We start from the raw sequence: 24,033 nt of genomic DNA, 5'->3' as shown, positions 1-24,033 counted from the left end.
TGTGTGTGTGTGTGTGTGTGTGTGGTGTGGCGCCAGCTTAGTCCACCAGGGGGCGGTGCTGGCTGGCATGTAGTGCTGGGGGATTGAACCGTGATCCCTGTGCTTTGCTAAGCTTGTTCTAAGTAGGTGCTTTAGACCACTGAGCCATTTCACCAGCCCCCTCAGTCTCTTTATGGAGGGGGACTGCCCCTGAAGACAGTCACCCTTCTTGGCCTTCTTTCTGTCCTCCATGCCAGAAGTCACTTCAAGCAAGGTTAATGTTTTTCTTCCTTCATGCATTGCATACACTCCACTTTTGTGTTTACATACACATATGTATGAATATATACATATATATATATGTATATCAGAATAGATTAATTTTATTTACATTGAGCCTTATGGGAAATTTTGATTCAGTTTGCAACAAAAATTGGTTTGAGACCACGTTCATTAGGGTCAAAATAGAAAAAGATGGAGCCTTATGGGGAAGTTTGATTCAGTTTATAACCCATTCCATTTGCAACCAGAACTGTTGAACAAAGTAAGTTTTGGAGCCAAGACACTCATGTCATTATTTTAAGGTAAAATCAATATTTCATTATTCTAAAGTGAAATCAGTTGTAAGCATTATTAGTTATGTGCCTTTACTAAAGAAAATGATTTCTTCATATAAAATGATGGCAGGTTTAATGGAGCATGCTTGTATTTCCAGCCACTTGGGACACTGAGGCATGGGGATCACAAGAGCCAAAGAGTTTGGGGCCAGCCTGGAAAACATAATAAGGTCATGCCTCTTAGAAAAAGAGAAGGATAGGGCAGGGCAGGGGCTAAAAAACCACAGACTGTGAGACATATCCTGACTCACTCACTCTATCTATCTATCTATCTATCTATCTATCTATCTATCTATCTGGTTCAGGGTCTTACTACACAGCTAGAACTCATAGTGATCCTCCTGTTTTCAGCTTACTTAATGCCACAGTTGTGTGCCACCGTGCCTGGTCTTGGTGGCCCACTCAGTGCACCTTGGGACAGGGCTGGCACGGCATGTGGTGCCAGGAATCTAACCCCAGTCCCTGTGCTTGCGTAGGCATGTGTTTAACCTGCTGAGCTATTTCACTGTACCAACTTTACTAATTTATAATAGAAAAAGAAAAATTTTAAATCTCAGAAGTAAAAGAGTGACCATTTGTTATTTGGGATAATAATAAGTTGATCTGTTTTATAAGACTAATATATATAATATTTTGAGATTTTTTTTTGAGTAGAATATAGAAAGATGGTTAAATACTGAAAAAGGGAAAACTAATTGATTATTAACTTCTAAGAGGAACTAAATACACTGATATTAGTAGCTGCTTTTTTGTATAGCTGTTTTTGTACTTAATTGCCTAGAATCAGCTTTCACTTGGAATGGTTGAAAGAAAAAGAGGTTTTGAGCCAGTTCTCTGTGAAAATGAAAATTCCAGGCTTAGCAGCTTTCTGAATAGAAGTCTGAGTTTTAAAAGTAGCAATCAGGAAAGAAGGTAATCACTTTTCCAGCATATACAGATTTCAGTGAATTCATGTCACTAAGCAGTGTAGAGGAAATTTTTTTATGCATCATTTCTCTAAATGACATTTTTAGAGTGCTATAATAAATTTTTAGGTAAAGTTTTTATGGTGGTTTTTAAATTTTCAAGAAATCATAAAATTTTATAAAGGGAAAATTGAGACGTTATCTAGTATGTGGCCTAGACAAAGCTAGAGCCTGTGCTTTTTGATTTGCTGCTTTTTTAACTATACTGCTCCTCAGATATTGTTGGAGTTGAAGATAGAGATATGTATCTTTTTCAGAAAAAAAATCATATTTTAATATTAAGGAATCCTTTTTATGCTTCAAGAAACTAATATTAATCCATTATTAAATGCTTTTATTTTATGTCTGTTTTTGAAGTTGCTGATTTTAGTGTTTGATTCCCCAGTACACAGCTTTTCTCAATTTGTACTTAATTGCCTCATTTATAACATAGTTTTCATATTGGCAAACTTTTAATGCTAAGGGAAACAGAACAAAGGAAAAATGGAGAGCAGCAGTGTTCTCTTTGATTGTACATTGTCACTAAGCACTATACCATACATTCAAGGTATGAGATGAATTTCCTTTGGGAGATGGCCTTTTGCAGCGTTTTTCTAGAAATTTGGAATAATTTTTTATTGTTGTTGCAGGACACATGGGTCTCTTACTATAGCTGCCTTTCCTTTAAAATGAAAGTTTGCCAACATTTTGTACACTATGTTTTGTATTATTTTATTTATGTATTTTAGGGAAGGGTCTACAGGATGTTCAGGATCTCGCTACTAGATCGGACTCATAGCGATCTTCCTGTTTACAGCCTCCTAAGAGCTGGGATTACAGGGGAGCGCCACCATGCCTAGTCTCAATTGCTGTCGCAGTGTGTCCCAGGGATGGAGCTGGCACGGCAGGCTCAGGGATGGAATCCCCAGCCCCTGATTCTTGTAGGCACTTTAATCCGCTGAGCTATTTGGCTGACTCTTTACATTTTATATTAAAGGTACTGCCTGTTTGTTGTTCAGACCAGTATACATTTACCTAGCCCTCTAGGTTTTTGCTTCTTGGGTTTTGTCAGAGTAATAATTGATGGTGTCAGGAGACAGGTTTCAAGAAAATAAATTTAGGTGCTTTGCTTCACTTCTCTCTTCTCTTCTCCCCCCCTCCTCCCCTCCCCTGCCCTGCCCTCCCTTCTCCTTCAGTCCCCTCCCCTTCTCTTTTTTTCAGTACCAGGGATTGAATTTAGTACCTTGGGCTGGCCAAGCAGTTGCTTATGCTGCTGATCTATCTCCCTAGCCCTAGATGATTTACTTTTGAAACTCTTTGTGACATTTAAAATGTATACGAAAATTTTTAAAATTAAAAATGGATATGTAAGATACTTCTTAACATGGAAATCATGAAAGGATGCAGTAGGTAGAGCATTTTATTTTTATTGAAGGAATTAAAAGGAAATACATGTTATTCCTGCAAAATAGTTAGTTTTGGGAAGTAAAATACCATTTTGACAGTTTGGTTTAAGATAGGTGTTAGCATATCTTTTCTGATAGTATATTTTACTAATACTAGTATATTTTGTTAGTACTTTTCAAGGAGTGTTAGTAAATATTGTCAATTCTTTAGACTATATAGTCTGTTATAACTGTTCAGCTCTGCTGCTATAATGTGAAAGCATCCTTAGAAAATATGTTAACCTAATGAAAAAACAGTTGACTGGCTGGATTTTGTCTTTGGTTATAGTTTTGCAGTTTTGTTTTTTTTTTTAACTTACCATAATATCCCTTCAGGCCATGGCACTCCCTATCTTTGAATAGGAATAAGTTGGAAAAGAGGCTTGACATCTGAAGGAAAAAGAATTACTATTTTAGGGAAATACATCTTCAATATTTTTGTAACAGAACACTATTTTCCAGTTGCTATATTGCCTGTGTCTAGCAAATAATGAATGATGTTTTATGAAACCATTTCATTATGTTAGTGATTGAGCATTTTTATTTAAACTTTTTCTTATGAGTTTGTTTGATTTCCTGGAATAACAGTTTTGATGTTTCCTACTGAATCTTTTTTTTTTTTTTTTTTTTTTTTTTTTTGAGGAACTGGGGATTGAAGTCAGGCCCTGCGCTTGCCAGGGAAGCACTTCTTATCCTGAGCCATCTCCCCTAGCCTCTCCCCCCCCCCCACCGAATCTTTGAAAGTCAGTCAAGATTATTTTTCTGCCCACAGAACAGTTTTGCCATGTTCTCCACCTATCTCTTGATATTATATGGAAACGAAGGACAAAGACACTGAGTAACGAGAATCCAAAGAATTCCTTTCACATAATCTTCAACCTTAATTATATCTACCATTGTCTCCTACAACAAATAGTAAATGGATAAGTTTGACTTCTACCTATTTCTTTTTAGAAGTGATTGCAGATATTAAAAAGTTTTGGGAATATAAATGTTTTAATTAAAAATAATAGATTCAAGGAAATAGATTCAAGTGTTTCACTTATGTGCTACATAGTGATACAGAATTACAAAATTTTGAACCTATGAAATCAGTTAATTGATAGATACCAAATATAAAGTCTTCAGAGAACAATGTTTCCTTTTCTTACCTCAAGTGACTAGCACATTGTATACCAAAGAGCTGCATAGGTATTTGTATTTGTTTAATACAAATAATGGAATGGAAGCTTACAGGTTGTGGTCATTCCATTGTTTTTGGGCAGTCTGACTTTACTATGTTTTAAATTGGTGAACAGATTTTCTTTTAAAATTTGACTTTGCGACTGTCTTTTGGAATGTTATCACCCATGTTCTTGCTTATGGAAGTGTCATCAGTTTTTGCTAAGGAATCATTTCTAAACTTTGTAATAATTCACATTCAAGAGCTCCAAAAAAGAAATGCTTTAAAAAAAATTCAGATAGTTTTGTAAATACAAAATTAAATGGTGAATGCACATTCCTAAAATTTTTGTAATTTGTGTTCAGGATACAGAAATGACAGATATTCTTAGTGTAGCTGTTAGCAATTGTAGTAGATGTTACTGTATTAGTAATAGTAATAATGAAGGATTACAGCAAAAAATCAAGATCACACTTTTTAGGACAGTGAGAAAATTTTTTGAGAAAGTGTGCTCTTATTTATAATTTACACTAAGTAATTTTGTAGGAAGGTTTTCATGATATTCTTTCCCAAGGAATTCATTCAAAAAGTTTATTGTAGAGAAATCTAATTGTCTTTTTTTCAAGCAAGCGAGCACCCAAGTCACTAGGTTCCAAATCATGTGTGGCTATACCCACATTAAAGCATATGTATGATGGTCCAGAGTAATTGGAAACAAATGGCTATGTAGAGTTCTCTTCTCAAAAAATACTGTGTTCATTTGAAAAGCACATAAATACAAGACAAATGTAGGGGGGAAAAGTGAAGGGAACTTTTGATATAAATAGAAGAAAACAAAACAGTAAGGTTTGGTTTGTTTTTGATGCAAGATCTTGCAGTTACGTAGTTGAGGCTGGCTTTGAGCTCACTATGTAGCCAAGGCTGGCCTCTGACTTGGGGCAGTCCTCCTGTCTTAGCCTCTTCGTTGCTGGGATCACTGATGTGTACCACCATGCTAAGTGCTAAGTCAGTCATTTCTGCATCTCACACACAACCTTAAGGTGTATTCTTAAATACATATTTTTAAAATTTTTTTGTATGTGTGTTTCTTGAGACAGAGGCTTAACTATGTAGCTCAAACCTTGAACACGCTGTGTTGTGTTCAAGGCTGGCTTCAAACTCATGGCGATACTTGTGCTTTAGCCTGCCAAGTGTTGCTATTATAGGTATGTGCCACCATGCCTAGCTAATATTTTGTCTTTTAATTTTTTTTTCATTTCAGGTGTATCTTTTTTTTTTTTTTTTTTTTTGGTGGAACCTGGGATTGAACTCAGGTCCTTGCGCTTGCCAGGGAAGCACTTATTCCACTGAGCCATCTCCCCGACCCCCTTACAGGTGTATCTTAAAGTATAATAATACTGTATTCCTATATGGAAATTCCTGATACTCAAAATAAGTTTTTGAGACTCATGAGGAGCCAAGTTATTATATTTGAAAGCTAATAAACAGAGTAAGACTAAAATTTAAAGAACTATTCTTTACTAATACATCTTGTAGAAACTGTTGTTCTTTAGTAGTGTATTTATAACATAGGTTGATTTGCTGCGCACAGTTAATAGTTGTGAAGGGCTTCAGAGAAGCACTTCTTAGTAACAAATATTAATGGTTTTCATGGCAAAATTTAAGGAAGTTTGATATATATTGTAAATAAGTAGAAAAGTGGCAATATGTATTTATGTGCCAGACACTGCTTTGTTAGTTTAACTCACTAGGATAACTGTAAAAAATTACATTTATTTTCTTTAGTTAGATTGGTGATTGTGATAATGATAATGCTTTTATCATTATCCTTGTCTTGTCCTTTGCGTCTCCCCTCACTTTCCTTCCTGGCTACTATGGAATGAGCCAAGTCCTCAGCAGACCTATTCACCATGCCGTTTCTGCCTTGGGGCCACAGCCAGCTCTGAACTAGACTCACTGGAAACTGAACCAAATAAATCTCTTCTCCTCTTCCTTTAAGCTGTGGGTATGGGATATTTTTTTTCCAGCAATGGAAAAGTGACTAATACAAATAGCATAATTAGTAAAGGGATGATATACTAGAAAAATACAAAGCATTATCTATTGTTTTCTTACATGTACCTACTTGTTTTTTTTTCCTTTTTTGTGTATATTGTAATATACATTGACTAATACATATTTGATCAGTATAGTTACTTTGTTTCAACTTTAATAATTTTTTATTCTACTGTACTTTATTGTGACACTACTTGATTTACAGAATTCTTTAAAATTATTTATACTTTACCCTCATGATCACCTGACTGCACCTGACAAACCTGCTGTGGCTTATAAAATGAATTACTATGATTAGCAACCCTATCTACCTGACATTTGGTTTTCTGACAGGGCAAACAAAAGTTGTTGGCCCACCGAAAAATCTCTCTGGTTGCTCATTTTTATATTGCTGAGTTTTAGAAGTTTTTCCTTTCAGATTGTAAAAGTAGAATGGATTAGAACAAGGCTATGTGATAATATAGGATGATTTAAAAAATTCATTTCCTAAAACTATTCTTGTTGAATGAATGGAGTTGGATGAACTGTTGTGTTATATATATATATAGATATATAGATATAGATATAGATATAGATACATATCTATATATCTATGTATCTATATCTATATATAAAATTCATATATAAAATTCTATACCAGTCTGTGGTTTTTCTTCTCATGTTCTTGATACCATGTATTGCAAGGTCAAATTGTGCATGATGTTTCTGGTGTTGTATCTGAAATGTTATGAGCATACAATATACATATCATCATATAGGTTTCCTCTTACATTACCATCTAGGTGTTTTATAGGTTTATATTTTATGTTAGTTCTATGACTGTGATCCATTCTGTCAATTTTTCTGAAAAAATCAGATGATCTCTATATAGAATCTTTTCTTTTGCACGTGGATATTCAGTTATTGCAGTATCCTTTTGTGAAATAACTATCTTTGTTCCATTTTATTGCCTTTGTTCCTCTGCTAAAGAGTAGTTAGCTATATTTATTTAGGTCTATTTCTGGGCTGTTTTTTCCATTCCATTGATTAGTTTGTCTTTTTTCCAATGCCACCATGTTGTTTACTATAATAGTAATTCTTGAAAGTTGGATAGTGTTAAGTATTCCAACTTTGTTCTTTTCCTTCAGTATTAATTTGGCAATGGATCTTTTACTTATAGTTTAGAATGTTTGTGAATATCCACACACAATAGCTTGTGTAAGTGTGCATTGAATCTGTAGATCAAGTTGCAAAGAATTACTATTTTAATAATATTGAAATTTTCTTTCCATGAATGTAGAATCTCTACATTTGTTTAGTTCATTTTTTAATTTTTTTGTATTGTTTTGTTTTTGTGGAACCAGAGATTGAACTCAGACCCATGCGCTTGCCAGGGAAGCGCTTATTCCACTGAGCCATCTTCCTGGCCCTTTAATGTTTTTCTTCATAGTTTTATAGTTTTTCTCATGTAGACCTTATGTATATTTGTTAGAGTTGATGAACTACTTATATAATACTTACATATAAGTATTTTATTTAGGGAGTATTAGTATATATCATGTGTATGCATTACTGGTGTAATAGAAACAGTTGATTTTGTGTATCCTGAAGCCTTTTTATAATGACTTACTGTTCCAGGAGGAGTTTTAGTTTACTTTTGTTTCATATTTCCTACATACATAATTATATCATTTGTAAGTGATATAATTTGTCCCAAATCTATACCTTTTCTTCCTCCTTAATTTATACCTTTTATTTTTTTTTCTCAAGACTTCCAGTGAAATGTTGAAAATTAGTAGTGAGAGGGGATATTCTTCCTGATCATAGTAGAAAAGCTTCTAGTTTCTCACCATCAAATGTGATATTATCTGTAGGGTTTCTGTAGATGTTCTTTATCAAGTTGAGGAAGTTCTCTGCTCCTGGTTTGCTGAGCATTTCTATCATGAATGTTGAATTTTGTCAAAAGCTTTTTCTGCATCCATTGATGTGACTGTGAGGTGCTTTTTTCCTCTTCAGCTGTTGATATGATGGAATATGATGGAATATCATATATTGATATGATGTAATATTAACACATTCATACAGGTTCCTTAATTCATATTTCTACCAGATGACTGTGAACCACTGGCAGTACATGCATGTTTGTCCCATTGAGTGACAAGAGATAGTCTGATTGGTTACTATAAGCTACCGAAAACTGTGGGAACATGTTAATTGACTTCCAAATATTACATACCTTATATATATCCTACTTGTTTACAGTGTATACTTTTTACATGTTGTGGAAAATGATTTGGTATGATCTCATTGAGGATTATTGTATATGTTTACGAGAGATACTAATTGATAGTTCATAGTTTTGCTGTGATATCTTTGTCTGATTTTGAAGTTAGATAATTGTGGTTTCATAGAATGAGTTAGTATTCTGTCTGCCTGTATCTTCAGGAAAAGGTCATATATACTGAGCATAATTTCTTCCCTAAATTGTTGAATTTAGTAGTAAACCTATCTCAGTTTGCAAAATTATTATTGATTTAATTGCTTTAGTGTATGCAGGCCTATTCAGTTTGTCTATTCTATATGTAAGTTTCAACAGATTGTGGCTATTAAGGAATTGGTCTGTTTTTATTTAGGTTATCAAATTTATAGCCATAGAATAGAATCTTTTTTTTTATTTGATGAACTGTTTAAAGTTATATCGTTTTCTGGTGCAGTACTCATTGTTTCACCATTGGAAAGAAAATCTATATGTATGGTGCTGGAGGTATGGAGTCCAATAGTTGACTGTGATAGTTTTTTGAAATGATAGTTCAAACAATGAATTTTCTGACATCCAAACATACATGCTGTTTTGAAACAGACATAATTTTTATTGTAGAATAAGAAACTTTAGAATAGTAAGTTCAAGATTTAGGAATAGATAAACAGATGTTTTAAAAGTATATTTTTAATCATTAGTTCTTCAGGTGCTGGGAATGTGGCCGACCGTGTTTTGGCTCAGCTCTTAACAGAAATGGACGGGATTGAACAGCTAAAGGATGTGACAATTTTGGCCGCTACTAACCGCCCAGACAGGATAGACAAGGTAAGAAATATGGCACCATGGGTGTGGTAAAATCAAGAACTGGCTCAATTGATTTTATATTTTTTGCATATCACTTTCTAATTAATTTTTCATTAGAAAATACTGCAAGCTGTAAAACAGATTTATTGTGTTCTGATCACATGAAGTAGGTTTATTACTTTACACATAGGTAGCAGGGGACAACAGAAAGCTTGTATTCATTGTGAAGTAGTCCCTTATGGTTTGGGAAAAGTGGTAGATTCATCAATGTGTGTACTGCACTTGCACTGCAGCTTGCAGTCCCTGGAAATCAGCTTGTACTGGACTTACTTTCATTGGGCACCCGGAATCACTGGGCAAAATCATTAGAAGGTATCTGTTTTTACAGGAGGCCTGGAATAAGCCTGGGCTGTTCTAGCTTGTCCCTCTCTATCTCAGGATACTGCATTCCAGCACATTCTTTACTTACTCTGCTAGTGAGAAATGGGGCAGAATGGGTTCATTCAAGACCTCCCAGAGAACTGTCCTAATTTTAAAGGTATTAAAGAAAAAAAAAACCTGTATGAATGCTCTGTGTATGTGTGTGTGTGTGTGTGTGTGTGTGTGTGTGTGTGAGAGAGAGAGAGAGAGAGAGAGAGAGAGAGGTGTATATATATTTGATCCTGATTCAATGTAATATATTTTGTAACTTCAACATCTCATTTTTTTGTTGAAATTTTAGATTTATTTAGAGAATTAAAAGTTTTAAGATTGTTTTTCTTTTTCTCTGATCTTACTCTTTTTGAGACGTTTTCAGCATTTTCATGTATATTTTCCTAGGAAATTACTTAGGTAGTGGCATTCATTTAAATAGAAAGGAACTCTTTGAAGCTGTTGATTCCACTGTATTCCCAAGTCATGGTTATAAGGAGTCCAGTAATTTACATGTTCATTGATATTTAATATATAATTTTTTACAAGGATTTGAAAGTAAAAATATGCTTTAAGAACATGAACCATTTACCCATTTTTTTGGTTGAGGCAGTACTACTGCCTCATATGTATGATCTTTTGAGCTCTTCCCTCTCTGTGCACAGACAGACTATATTATTTTTAAATGTGATTGTGTAAAATTAATTTGGAGACTGAAAGGACCTTTTATGTAAGAATAAAATTTTTCTTTAATTCAGTTAGGTATCTTATTGTGGGATAAAGACCCATATATCATCATATATAGTTAAGAAAACCTCTCTTCCCTTACTGATGCAGTATTTCACTATATGCTGAAGTGAGTTCTGAACATAGGTAGGATCTAGATAAGTGCTGAAGCATCTGGGAAGTCTGTACGAAGGATAGAACTGACCCTTAATGAAGATAATAGAAAGTGCTGAAAGCACCTTATCTGTCCTTCATTTTCGTAATAGTGCTAATTCTGGGAAAAAAATCTTTCTCTTGGTAGGAATATATTTTATTACTTTTTAAATTGTTGCTCCCATTTGCTGATGAGCTCGAAAATTTCTTATGCTTGTTTCCTTTTCTTCTGGACCTCATCTAATAATGATTTTATTTGGTTTCATTGTTCAATACACTCAATGCTAGATAATTTCTTAGAGTAGAACTTTGGCCTTTCAGTAAACTTTTCTTTATTCTTCTACATAAATTGTATAACTTAGACTCATTAGTGATTACATGATACAGAGGTAAGGGCTATCAAATAGGATCCACTTAGCAATTAGACTGCTCTCATTCCTTGTCATACAGGTGCTCCCCCCCCCCCCCCGAAAGATCATAGTGAAGACTTTCCAACACATTTGCTTGATCATAGTTAATATTTTCTTTGCCAGGAGAAATCCACTGCCTTTTAAAGGCTAATCTAATAGGTAAGGCCATCAGTTTTATTTCTTTTTTTAAATCCTTCTACCTTATATTCAACTAGTTTAGGGCTTTACATTTGTGAAACCTCTCCATAGTAGCACTTAGACTTGCACTTGATAGAATATGTGAGAAAGATGATATGGGTCTCAGGGGATCAAATCCTTCCTTCCTTGGATTCTATTGTAATAGCATACAGCATTAGGGTGGCGCAAAGTTAAGTTTCAGAAGGCTGGTTGTCACAGTGCAATCAGCTATGAAGATCTTTTTTCAAAATCAGTTCTTGTAAGTTTGTGCTACTTTGCACATGATTCCTTAATATTTCTTTCTTTTTTTTTTTTTTAAGTCCAAATGACTTTTTAGTAAGTTTCATAACATCTACTAAAAAAGTTTGAGGCGTTAGGAGTAGAAGAATTAATCTTAATGACCTCACTGTATTAGATTTGACCAGCTTTCTGACTCGTCAAGTGCGGGAGCCCATCTGCCACTCTCTCTGCATGTTGAGGTGTTGACACGAAGGCTCTGTGACAGAATCATCCAGAAGACTTTATGTGGTTTATAATTACAGTTTATAATGATTTTTAACTATAATAAAATTAACTGAAAGGATGAAAATGTACTTTTTAAAATTCTAAATTATATTCATCTAGAAGGGACAGTATATATAACCAGAGTAATGCTTTATAATCAAGCATTATATTTCATATCAAGTAATAGTGTTCATCTTTCACAGCATTTCAGTCCATTAGCTAGTAAAATTTATGGTTTAAAAGTTATTTTTTCTCTGTGCATTAAGATACTAGAAGACAGACTTGCTCAGAGCTATGTTTTTTACAGAAAACACACACACACACACACACACACACACACACACACAATGAAAACACAGTGACTGGCAATTTTAAGACTGATGCCTTAAGCACCTGACTGTCAAGCTGAAGGGCCCAAGTTCAATGTCCTGTACTGCAAAAAAGAAAAAAAAAAAAAAAAAAAAAGATTGATGTCATATAGATATCTAGAGAGTATTTATTTTTGTTCTTTGGTTTAAAATACAAAAATGGTGCTGGGGAGGAGAGGGGTCTAAGCACCTGCCTGACAAGGGCAAGAACCCAAGTTTGATCCCCTCTACCTCACGCCATGGGGACTCCAGAACCCTGGGCATGCAATGCAAGCCACCAATACCAGGTGTGGTTTTATATGCCAGTAGTCCCAGTGCTAGGGAGGCTGAGACAAGAGGATCACTATGAGTCTAAGCTGCATAGCAAGGCTCTGCACCAAATGAATAAATAAATTTAAAATGCAAAAATTTTGTAGTTCATATAGTAAGATAAAAAAAGAGATGTAGTATATTTTATATAAGTAGACAGGTAGTTTTCTGTTTTAAAAGTAGTTTTAAGAGTGTCCTATATGAGGTAAGAGAGCTGCGATTTGCGGGCCCAGTGTGCGCAGGCATGGAGTTTTCCTGACACCATTTAAGAACTTTGGCAGACTTTGGGCAGCCTGTAGGACTCTGCTAAGGCCTGAAATTCCATAGCACATAGTGCGCAGCCATGGAGCTTCTGCTAATACCAGTCCAAACTTTTAAGAAGTTATAACCCTGAGTGGCCTGCAGGATGCAGGAGAGCTGTGATCTGTGAGCCCAGCTCCAGAAGTCACACAGCTTTTCTGATGCCATTTAAGAACTTTGGCAGACTCTAGGCGACCTGTGGGACTCTTTATTTGGGTGATTACTGGGAGCTTCAAAAATGCCAAAACACAGGAGCAAAAGGCACTGTTAGTCTCCTAGCCCACCCAGAACAAATCCGGGAGACAAAGACATACAAGAACTTGAAAGTCACACACTTGAAGTCTCTGAAATGATAGCAACTGAAGAAAAGAAACAAGTTCAGCAGGTTGTAAAAGAAATAAAAACAGAAATAATCTCTCAGGTCCAAAAAGAAAGGACCACGAAGAATTGCTCAGCACAGCTAAGTAAGACATAGATGGAAAAATAGAGTATAGAAAAATGATGGGAACACTGAATGAACAATACAGGAAAGAATTGCAGTGCATGACACAGATTCAAACAGATTATTCAGGATATTAACTCCATTGAAAGCTGGCAAAACCACTTGAATAAAACTAAAGATAGACTTTCAGACCTTAAAGACAGGGTTACAGCTAATGAACATGAAATAAAAGATCTCTTAAAACTAACAAGGAACCAGGAAATAACTATTCTGTAGCTACAAGATGATGCAAAGAAAATAATATAATAATAAGTGTCAGTGAACAGCAGGAGACAGCACAAATGCCATAAAAAGACTATTTGCATAAGTATTTTCCAAACATGACAGAAGAACCTGACATATAGATAAATGAGGCATATAGAACTCTACAGAGCCATAATCAAGTAACTCTACACCCAGACACATAATAATCAAGATCTCAGAAATTCATCAAAAGAATAGAATATTAAAAGCTGCTAGAGAGAAGAAACATCACCTACAATGGAACACCCATCAGAATCATGACAGATTTCTCTGCATAAACCATCAAATCAAGAAGAGGTTAGAGTGAAGTATTTCAGGTCCAGAAAGAAAATAGTGTCCAACCCAGATTGATATTGTTCTTGTCATGGAAGTATTTCACTTCTCCATCAAACTTGAAAGAGAGTTTTGCAGGGTATAGTAGTCTGGACTGGAATTTGTTTTCATAGAGCACTTGAAGTACTCTGCTCCATGCTCTTCTTGCCTTCATGGTTTGTGAAGAGTAATTCTGATGGGTTTTCCTTTGAATGTGATCTGCTTCTTTTCTCTAATGGCTTTCAGTATATTCTTGAGCTGAATTTCTGGGATCTTGACTATTATAGGTCTTGGTGTGTTTTTAATTGGGTTGAGGTTACTTGGCATTCTATATGCTTCGGTTACCTGAATGTCAGATTGTTTCCTCATATTTGGATAACCCAAATTGATGTACCCTGCAAAACTATCAAATTCAAATACGAAATAAGATCTTTCTATGATAGAGAACAATTGAAGAAATTCATGAGCATCAAACCAACCCTACAAAGAGTACTGAGAGGTATTCTAGAGAAAGGTGGAATTACAGATTAACAACAGAAAGGAACCACCAAATAGAGTAATTAATTAAAAAGGGGAAAAAATTACAGAACCTATACCAGGAAAATAACATAACAAAGATAAGCCAATACATACCAGTTATAACTGTCAATGGAAATGGCCTCAGTTCTCCAATCAAAAGAGATAGACTAGCAGAGTGAATTAAGAAAGAAAACTCAACAATATGCTGCATACAAGAAACACATTTAACTCAAAGGGAAATTCACAGACTAAAAGTGACAGGATGGAAAACAATCTTCCATGCCACAGGAAATCAGAAAAAAAGCAGGGGTAGCCATCTTGGTTTCTGAAAATATCAACTTGAAACCAAAAATCATCCAAAGAGATAAAGAAAGTCAGTACATATATGTTAAAGGAAAACTGCAAGTGGAAGATATAACAATAATAAATATTTATGCACTCAATGTAGGAGCGCTGAGCTGCATAAGACAAATTTTAATAGACGTGAAAATCAAATGGGCAATAATACAATAGCAATGGGGGACTTTAACATGCCACTGTCACAAAGAAATAGATCAACTATGCAAAAAATCAGGAAAGAAATAACAAACTAAACCAAACTCATGAAGAAATTGACTTAGTAGAATTTTATAGTGTTTTACTCAGCAACAGCAGCATACATATTCTTCTTAGATGCACACCGGATATTCTCCAAAATGGACCATGTACTAGCACACAGAGTGCTCAGAAGTAAATGCAGAGCAATTGAAATTATCCCATGTGTACTATCTGATCATAGTGCAATAAAACTGGAAATTATTGACAAAAGAAACTACATAAACACATGGAAATTAAGTTGCAGTCTCCTAAACAACCAGTGGATCACAGAAGCAATTAAAAATATTTACAGTCAGATGAAATTGCAAATATAAGTTACCGAAATCTGTGGAATACAGAGAAAGCTGTCTTAAAAGGAAAATTATAGCTATAAATTTGCACATTAGGAAAACAGAACAATCCCAAATAAATGATCTTATGCTGCCCTGCAGGCTCCTAGAAAAAGAAGAGCAAGTCAAGTCCAAAGCCCAAAAAAGGCAAGATATTATAAAGATTAGAGTAGAAATTAATGTATTGGAGATGAAAAAAATAATAAATGAATCAAAGTGTTGGTTCTTTGAAAGAATAAATAAAATTGATAAGCCCCTAGCCAACCTAAACCAAATTCATGCTGTAAAGGATAAAAAGGGCATGACAGACCCTAGAGAAACTCAGAAGATCACCAATACTTCTAAAATCTTTACTCTCAGAGGAGGGAAAATACAGAGGAAATGAGCAGTTTCCTATATACATATGAAATGCCAAAGATGAGTCAGGAAGATATACAAACTGAATAACCCAATAACAAGAAATGAAACTGAAAATGTAATAAAAAACCTACCAACAAAGGAAAGCCCAGATCTCAATAGATTCATAGCAGAATTATACAAGAAATTTAGAGAAGATTTAATGCCAGCTTTCCTCAAACCCTTCAATGAATTGAAAGGAAAGCACTTCTCCTAGACTCTTTCCTGGAGCCAAGTATTACTCTCTAAAACCAGAGAAAGATCTATCTAAAAAAGAGAACTACAGTTCAGTTTCTCTAATAAATATGGATGCAGAAATCCTCTATAAATTACTAGTAAACAATGCAGCAAATTATCAAGATTATACATCATGATCAAGTGGTATTCATTCCAGGAATTCAGGGATAGTTCAAAATATGCAGATCCATAGATGTGATACACAACATCAATAGAACCAAAAAAAAAAAAAAAAACAAATGATCATCTCAAAAGATGTATAAAGAGCTTTTGACAAAGTCCAACACTCATTCATGATAAAACTCCTACAGAGAATTGGAATAGATGGTCTATATCTCAACCTGATAAAAGCTATCTATGAAAAACACAATAGCCAACATCATAATAAATGGGCAAAAACTGAAGGATCTCATCTTTTTGAAAGTTTCTGTACTTCAAACTAAATCTCCAGTGGTAAAAAGAAACCAGTATACTGGGAAAAAATTACAGCTGATTGTCCTTCCAACAAAGACCTTCTATCTAGAACATGGGAAGAGTTAAAAAACAAATCTGTCCCTCCAAATTCAAAGACCCAATCAAAAATTCGGCATCTGAGATGAACATACACTTCTCAAAGGATGAAATATAAATGGCAAATAAATATATGAAAAGATGTTCAACACCATTGGTTATTCAGAAATGCAAATTAAAACATCTCACCCCAGCAAGAATGGCTAACATGAAGTCAGCCAATAACAGCTGGAGAGGTCTGTGGGGAAAAAGGAATCCTTCTGCACTTTTAGTGGGTATGCATAGTAAACCACCATGAAAATCAGTGTAGAGATTCCTTCAGAAGCTAGGATTGGAGATCATTCAAGCCAGCTATTCCCCTATTGGGTATTTTTCCAAAAAAAAAACGAAAACCTTTCATGACTGATATATTTGCACCCTTGTTTATAGCAGCACAATTTGTCATAGCTAAATCCAGGAAGCTACCTAGATGCCTAATGAGTGAAGAATGGATAAAGAAGATGGGGTATTTTTACATAATGGAGTATTAGCTATAAAACAGTATAAATTTGACTCCTGTCGGTAATTGGGTGCAACTAGAGAACATACTCTTCAATGAAATAAATCAGACTCGCATGTGGAAACATTGTATTGTCGTCTCCTTAGTGTGAGAACCTGAAAGAGAAAAATGGAATCTGAAGGGTACAACAGATATTGGGATAGGGAATGAATTTATTCAAAAGGAAAGAGTTTCTGAGTTGAGGAGGACTGGAGTGGGAGTAGTGGAAAGAGATTTATATGTGGAAGCAGAATGCTTTAGACAACTCTACTGTGCTTTTCTGCTTTATAGAAAGAAGCATTTGGGTTTTTTGTCTCCTTTTTTCAATTGTTTGTATGTTTTCTCTTCTTAATTTTTTATACACTTCTGTTTTTCTTTCAACTTTCATGCACATATCTGGTATTACGAATAACTGGTTGGAAGAGAACACTATGTATTATAATGAATAATGTGAAATTCATATTACTTTGTTAAGTGAAAATCTGTATCATTTGTAGTTTTTTTCTTTTAATTCTAGTTTGTATTATGTTTAAAAAAATAAACGTTTTAAGTACATAGTTCAGGATCTTCAATATATGTGAGTTTCATAGAAAGTTCAATTCCCATTGAGCTAATGAGTAAATATTCTGAAGTACTAAAGGGAACTCAGAAAGAGAAGTTAGGATAATCATAATTATTTATGGAGGAAGAACAACTGAAAGTAAACTTGTCATAGTTTATTGAAAAAAATGTTGATTAAGGAATTGCTTTCTTTTATCTTTGATGCAAAGAGGCAACATTAAAAGTTCTTTACAGTTTTAGGTAAATTTTGTTTTGAACCTTTAAGTGATTAAAACATGCTATTTTAGTTTTGTTTTAGCTTTAAAATGATCCTGAAACAGTTTTCTGACTACTTAACTATTTTTTGAATTTACAGAATGTAAGTAATGCATATATATATATTTTTTTAATTACCTGAAAAAAAAATGGGTTTTTTTTTCTTTTGTTTGAATTTGTCAATTAAGACAGAGCTTATTTTTATAGCAGTTTTTATAAAGGTGTGAGATTGCATTTTGTTACACTGTATCAATGGTAGTGTAATTTTCTTTGAGCTTTTCTTCAGTATTCTAGACACAGCCCTTTTTACCTTCAGTATTTCAAGATGAATTTTTGGGTTATGCTTAACAGTTGGAAATGGATTTTTGCATCATACAGGCAGTAAAAGTATGATAAAGAATTTGGAGCAAATGTCATTGACGTGTGAGAGGACAAAGATACTAGAGACAATAATGACCTGTACAAAAACTGTTGTGCTTAAAATTGCCAGTTAGATACAGCAAAATAATTGGCAGACAGATGTTAAGATCTTGATTTCTATAGTTCTAGCTTTATTCTTAACAGTGTTTTTTGAATTTATTTAGCCTGTTAGAGTTGTGAGTCTCTCTGAATTGTAGTGGATAATCTCTGTTATAGTATTCAAACTCTGTAGTTTTATTTTGTGACAATAGAGGCAGTAATAGAAATAGCAAATGATACTAAAAGTATGCTGCCTACCAAAGAGTATTTATTTTATTTTCATTTTAAGTACGTTTTCAACCTTTCTTATTGTTGGAAAGTTCCGTTCTTCAAACAGATTTTTAAGCAGGTAAATATTATCCAGGTGTGTAAACCTCACTTTTCTTTTTATCCACATGATGCTCAGAAGAAGGACAGGGGCATAAATCAGCCTCACAGCTGTTGCTTTGTAACAAACGCTTTAGTTGACATTGAAGAACATCTTGACTTTTTCATTTAAAATGCATTACTCTTTGAAGAAGGAAAACTTGTTGAGTTGCATATTTTTTCCTTTCACAGTTGTCTGATCAGCCCATTTTTTAGTCCTGTTTAATGTGCTTTTTAACTATTTTTTTAAAAGCTGCTACAAATGTAAACATAAGTTTGAATTAGATCAGAAGTATATAGATGAGCGCTGGGGAGATAGCTCGGCAGTCTAAGCGCTTGCCTGGCAAGCACAAGGACCTGGGTTTGATCCCCAGTACCGCATGCTGTGGTGGCCCAGGAACCTTGGGCTTGCTGAGTTGGCCACTGAAACCAGGTATGGTGGTGTATACCTGTAATCCCAGCACTGGGGAGGTTGAGACAGGAGGAGACTCACTACTAGTGTGAACTGCATAGTAAGACCCTGTAGATTAAAAAAGAAGTACATGAGTAAAACTGAGTCAATTCTAATTTTTTTTTCCATAACACTATCATTTTTGAGGCCAGGGACATGGCTCAATAGAATAAGTGCTTCCCTGGCAAGCCCAAGGGCCTGAGTTCAATCCCCGGTTCCGAAAAAAAACAAACCAAAACACTATCATTTTTATTTATCTGGTAAAACTGAACAATGTGTTTCTTTTAAAATGTTTGTCGCATATTTATATGATTTTATATACAATAATTTTTTATTTCCATTACCAGAGAATAAATTTAAGGCCTCCTACTGAACTATAACCCAGACCCTTGTTATCTGTTATTTTGCAGTGAAAGAGTCTCAGAAAATTGCTAAGAGGCTCAGGCTGAGACTGAACTTGTTCTCCTCATGCCTCAACCTCCTGGAGTGCTGGGGTTGCAAACCTGCATCACCAAACCTGGCCTAGAGTCTTCATTTTGTAGTGTAGCAACTTTCTTCTGTTGAGTACTCCTAGTTATAGGATGCAAGTTAACTCATTGTGGATATTCCACTCACATCTCCAAATGGAATTTACCATTTTTGCTATATGATATCTTAAATGGAACTGTTGTGGTGAATGTGTCCTGTTGCTCACCTGTCTTCCTAACCTAAATGCTATAGATTCGACCACTTCAGAGCTTTTTTTTCTATGATCTCCATTCTCCATTCCAGCTCCCTATTGTCTTATTCTGTGCGACTTTTACTTTGCACAATCAATTCTAAATTTGTAATTTAAAAAATCTTCCTTTATTATGCTTTTACAATACTGTATGTGGGAACTAATGTTGATTGTAGCCAAGAGCCAAATCCGAAGCCATATATTGAATATTTTAAATCGATTAGTAGAAAGCCTAACTTGCTGGATTTTTTTTGAAGGAACATAGAGCCTCTGAACTATAATGATGTGTCAGTTTTGGCAGTGTATATGTGTGTTTGGAAGGGGTATGGAAAAGGATGAGAGCCATGTAATAAAAGAAAACTAGGTTTTTTTTCTTTATAGTATGTACATGTTTTGAAATATGTACAAGTTTTAAAGTATTATAATCATAAAATCTGAACAATTTAGACTTTGTTTATAATACTTTAGTGGCAAATGCATCAGAGTAGATTTGGAAAAATAGGTGTTAGATCTCATACCCTCTGGCCTCTGTCATCTGTGTTCTGTGAGAAAGACTCTGGGATTGCAGTTGCTGTTTTTTGACACAAGATGGTGTTGCTCACCTGAAACGTTTTGTGATTGCAGGCTTACAGGCTTCTCTATCCAGAGGAAAAGCAGCTTAAGGAAATGATTAGAGCTAGCTTTACATTAAAAAAATGGTGGCTGACATTTATATATGTGTATTCTCAGTAATAATTTAAATTTAAGTAAGGTTTATCTGAGTTGGGAGCATTGGGAAAAACAAAAGTTGAACAGTGAATGAATAGTTATTAGATGTACACTGTGCACCAGTTACTGTCCTGAGTGATTTAAATATGATGCTTTATTGAATCTAGTCAAATATAAGCAGTTTATATATATTTTATACAATACCCGTGTCTTTAAGTCAATGAATTAATGTGTAAAATTAGTAATGCTATGTGTATATGTGTTCTCAAAAACTGTGATGTGTGATTAACCATAGTAACAGGCTTATTTACTGTTTTAAGTGAAGCTATTAATATTTTTTTATTTTTTAAAATAAAGTTTTCTTATATAATTAAACATATATGTTCACCATACTACCCAGCAGTTCTGCTGCTTATATATTTACCCAAAAAAAAGAAAATATTTTTTCTACACAAAGAACTTTATGTAAGCAGCTTTTTTCAAATCATCTATACAACTCAAATATCTAGCACTTGAATGGATAAACTGTAACATGGCCACATATAATGAAACTCACATAAAAAGAAACAGATTGCTAATGCATATGTAAAAGGTAGATGTATCTCAGAAGTATTATACTAAGAACTCAAACAAAGGGCACCTCAGTATATTTTCTTCGTTTTTTTTTTTTTTTTATGATACTATAGAAGAGGTAGGGCTGTAGAATCATAAGTTAGATCTGGGAGCCTGAGAGAATTCACCACAAAGGGCATGAAGAATTTTTGGGGGGATGATGGAAATAGTCCATATTTTGATTGTGATGATGATATCCTCCTCCCCTCTGTACTTGTTTTTCCTCCCTTACCCCCTCCTTCTGTTTCTCTAACCCTCTATCTTTTTAACTATAGAGAGTGAATTTTGTAATATGTATAGTTTAAACTTGACCATTAAAAAAACATATTTGAAAAATAGTTTTTAATGAGAAATGCAAAGGAAGATGTCCCCTTTATATTAAGCAGTACTTTTTCTCATTTAAAGGTCAAGCATTGTTCTCCTCAGCTCTTTTCCTAGTCTTCGATTATTTTTTGATAAACTATTCACATAGACTGCATGATACTTTGACTCATTGGGATCAAAAATACCTCAGAAGGGCTGGAGAGATGGCTCAGTGGTCTAAAGCACTTACTTGAAACAAGCTTGGCAAAGCACAGGGACCGCGGTTCGATCCCCAGCACCACATGCCAGCCAGACCCGCCCCCTGGTGGGCTGAGCTGGCCACACACACACACAATAAATAAATGTAATAAATAAAAATAAATAAATAAAAAAATACCTCAGAAAAGGAGATGTTGCTTTCAAACCCTACTACCTGGTATTCAGGGAAGAAGTAAGTGAAGTTTTAGTGCTGGAAGGTTCTTTTTTAAAGTGTCTTTTTGAGACAGGGTCTCACTATGCAGTTCAGGCTGCACTCACTTGTAGCCTAGACTGTCTTTGAAGTTGCAGCAGTACTCCTGTCTCAGCCTCCCCAGTGTTGGGATTACAGGCAAGAGCCACAACATTGAGCATGCTAGAAAGGTTCTTAGAGCATTTTTTCTTCTTTCTTCCTTTTTCTTTACTTTTCATTTTCTCCTCCTCCTTCTCTTCCTCCTCTTCCTCCTCCTCCTCCTCCTCCTCCTCCTCCTCCTCCCCCTCCCCCTCCTCCTCTCCCTCCCCCTCCCCCTCTTCCTCCTTTTCCTCCTCTTTTTTTTTGGGCAGTTTTTGTGGTTTTACTGAAGCATAAATGAACATGCACACAGGCCGTCCACTCGTTTTCTTCACTGCACAGCCTGCTTGGGATTGGTGACTTGGATGGCTAGCTGGGCTGCTTTTTCCATGATAGCCTTGCAGTTTTTAGAGGAGACATTGTGAGCAATCTCTGCAGTAAGACTTGTTGCAGCACCTGCAGCTCCTTAACATTGTGAACCAGGAACTTACGGAAGCTACTGGGCTGCGTGTGCTTTGTCTTTTTGTTACTTCCATAACCTATGTTGGGCATCAAGATATGGCTCTTGATCCTCCTCTGTACTATTGTTGATGCCTCTGGGTTTCCACAGTTTCACTTGATTTTGACGTATCAGTCTCACTAGTGCCGAATGAACTTCTTGGTCCTCTTTTTGACAGTCTTGGGCTTCACAAGGGATCTGAAGGCTGCCATTGTACCAAATGGGAGATGGCTGCTGAAAATTTGTCTTAATAAAATTTTTTCTGGCAAACGAGAAATTTCCCAAATCATTTAGAGAAGTTATTCAAAAATGAAAGTCAGTTTAATTGTTAAATATATGTTATGGACAGTTTTTACTTTTTTCATTGTAATAAAATCTAAGATTTCAAAATTAGACTTTTATTTATTTATTTTCTTTTTTTGGGCGGAACCGGGGTTCAAACTCAGGCCCTTGCACTTGCCAGGGAAGTGTTTATTCCACTGAGCCATCTCCCCAGATATACTTTTTATTTTTAATGAGATATACTTTTTATTTCCTAGTAAACCAGAACAGTGTCTTGGACAGCCATTTTTAACATCGCATAATAGTTTTCACCTCTTACAACTTTTTAGTCTGTTAAGCCAGTACAATTTGTGACTTAAAATTTACATTATTTTTCTTTTAATACTGATGATTGAGCCCCACACCTCTTGCACTGAGCTGTATCTCCAGCCCCACTTGCATTTTTCTCTTTAAGTTACTGAGTTGTCTAGACTGCGTTTAAACTTTTTAAACTGAGCTTAAACTGGGTTTAAATGTTGTTAGACACTACGTGCATCAGAATATAGTACTTGAAGACAGATTTATTCAGAATTATGTTTTTTTAATGTAAAAGACAATAGTAGCCAATTATAATTCTTACGCCTTTTGGAAATCTAAGACTTTTTTCTTATTTCTACCTTAAAGTGCAAAATGGAATTTTCTGTAATGGGATGAAAAACAAGAGGGGTAATATGTTTAAGTAGAAGAGTTAAAAAATGCTAAGGTTTGGGGAAACTGAGCAAAAATATTTAGGCTAGGTTTGAATTTTTTAAAAGGTTCTCTCTTTAATACCTTCTAGTTTAATTCACTGTTTTTCCTTATTGATGAGACACATGTTTTTTCGGAGGAAAGTAGAAGGTTGGCGTTTATAGATATTCTTAATATCTATAAAATGTTTCAAATTATGTTTAATATTTTAAATACTTTGCTATTTCATTCATAAACCAGAGTTTACTCTGTGACGTGCTTTGTATAACTAGATGACTTGAATGAAGAGAAAAACAAAAGAAATCAAAGATAAGTGAAGGGAAAAGGTAGAGGTAAGGTATAAAGGTATGTGGGTTGTATTTGTGGTTTTGTTTCTCAGACAGAATTGATAGTGTTAAGAAATAGGTTTTTTTAATATACGAAAATTAAACAAGACTTGAGACAATTAACTGGATATAAAAAAAACTAAAGAGATTAGAAAACTGTACTGTCTGCATGTTTTTATAGCTAAACTTTATTGGAACGCAGTCACATCCACTTTTTTTTTTTTTTTTATTCCTCGAATGCCTTCAGGGCACTCCAGCAACCTGAAGCTGACAGCTTTGTGGAAGCAGCCACTTAAAGGCCTGAGCTAGGGCCAGGCCCCCCTTATGGAATAAGGATTTTTTTTTTTTTTTTTTTTTTGTTCCTCGAATGCCTTCAGGGCACTTTTGGCCAGCGGAAGAGGTGTGAGGTTCGAACTCCAGCAACCTGAGGCTGA

The 24,033-nt window shown here is 34.8% G+C and overlaps 1 protein-coding gene across 4 annotated transcripts in view; it reads left to right on the top strand.

The window, feature by feature from the left end:
* Positions 1 to 24,033, top strand: part of Spata5 (spermatogenesis associated 5) — a 344,203-nt gene that overhangs the window by 135,939 nt on the left and 184,231 nt on the right. For all 4 annotated transcript variants that reach the window (XM_004646151.2, XM_023706442.1, XM_023706443.1 and 1 more), the window contains one exon: positions 9,140 to 9,266. In XM_004646151.2, coding sequence (XP_004646208.1) covers positions 9,140 to 9,266 — 127 coding nt within the window. The remainder of the gene's footprint in view (positions 1 to 9,139; positions 9,267 to 24,033) is intronic.

The sequence above is a fragment of the Octodon degus genome, unplaced genomic scaffold (assembly GCF_000260255.1).
Source record: "Octodon degus isolate 3935 unplaced genomic scaffold, OctDeg1.0 scaffold00256, whole genome shotgun sequence".
Lineage (NCBI taxonomy): Eukaryota > Metazoa > Chordata > Mammalia > Rodentia > Octodontidae > Octodon > Octodon degus.
The sequence above is the reverse complement of the archived record's forward strand: the minus strand, read 5'-3'. Positions and strand labels throughout refer to the sequence as shown.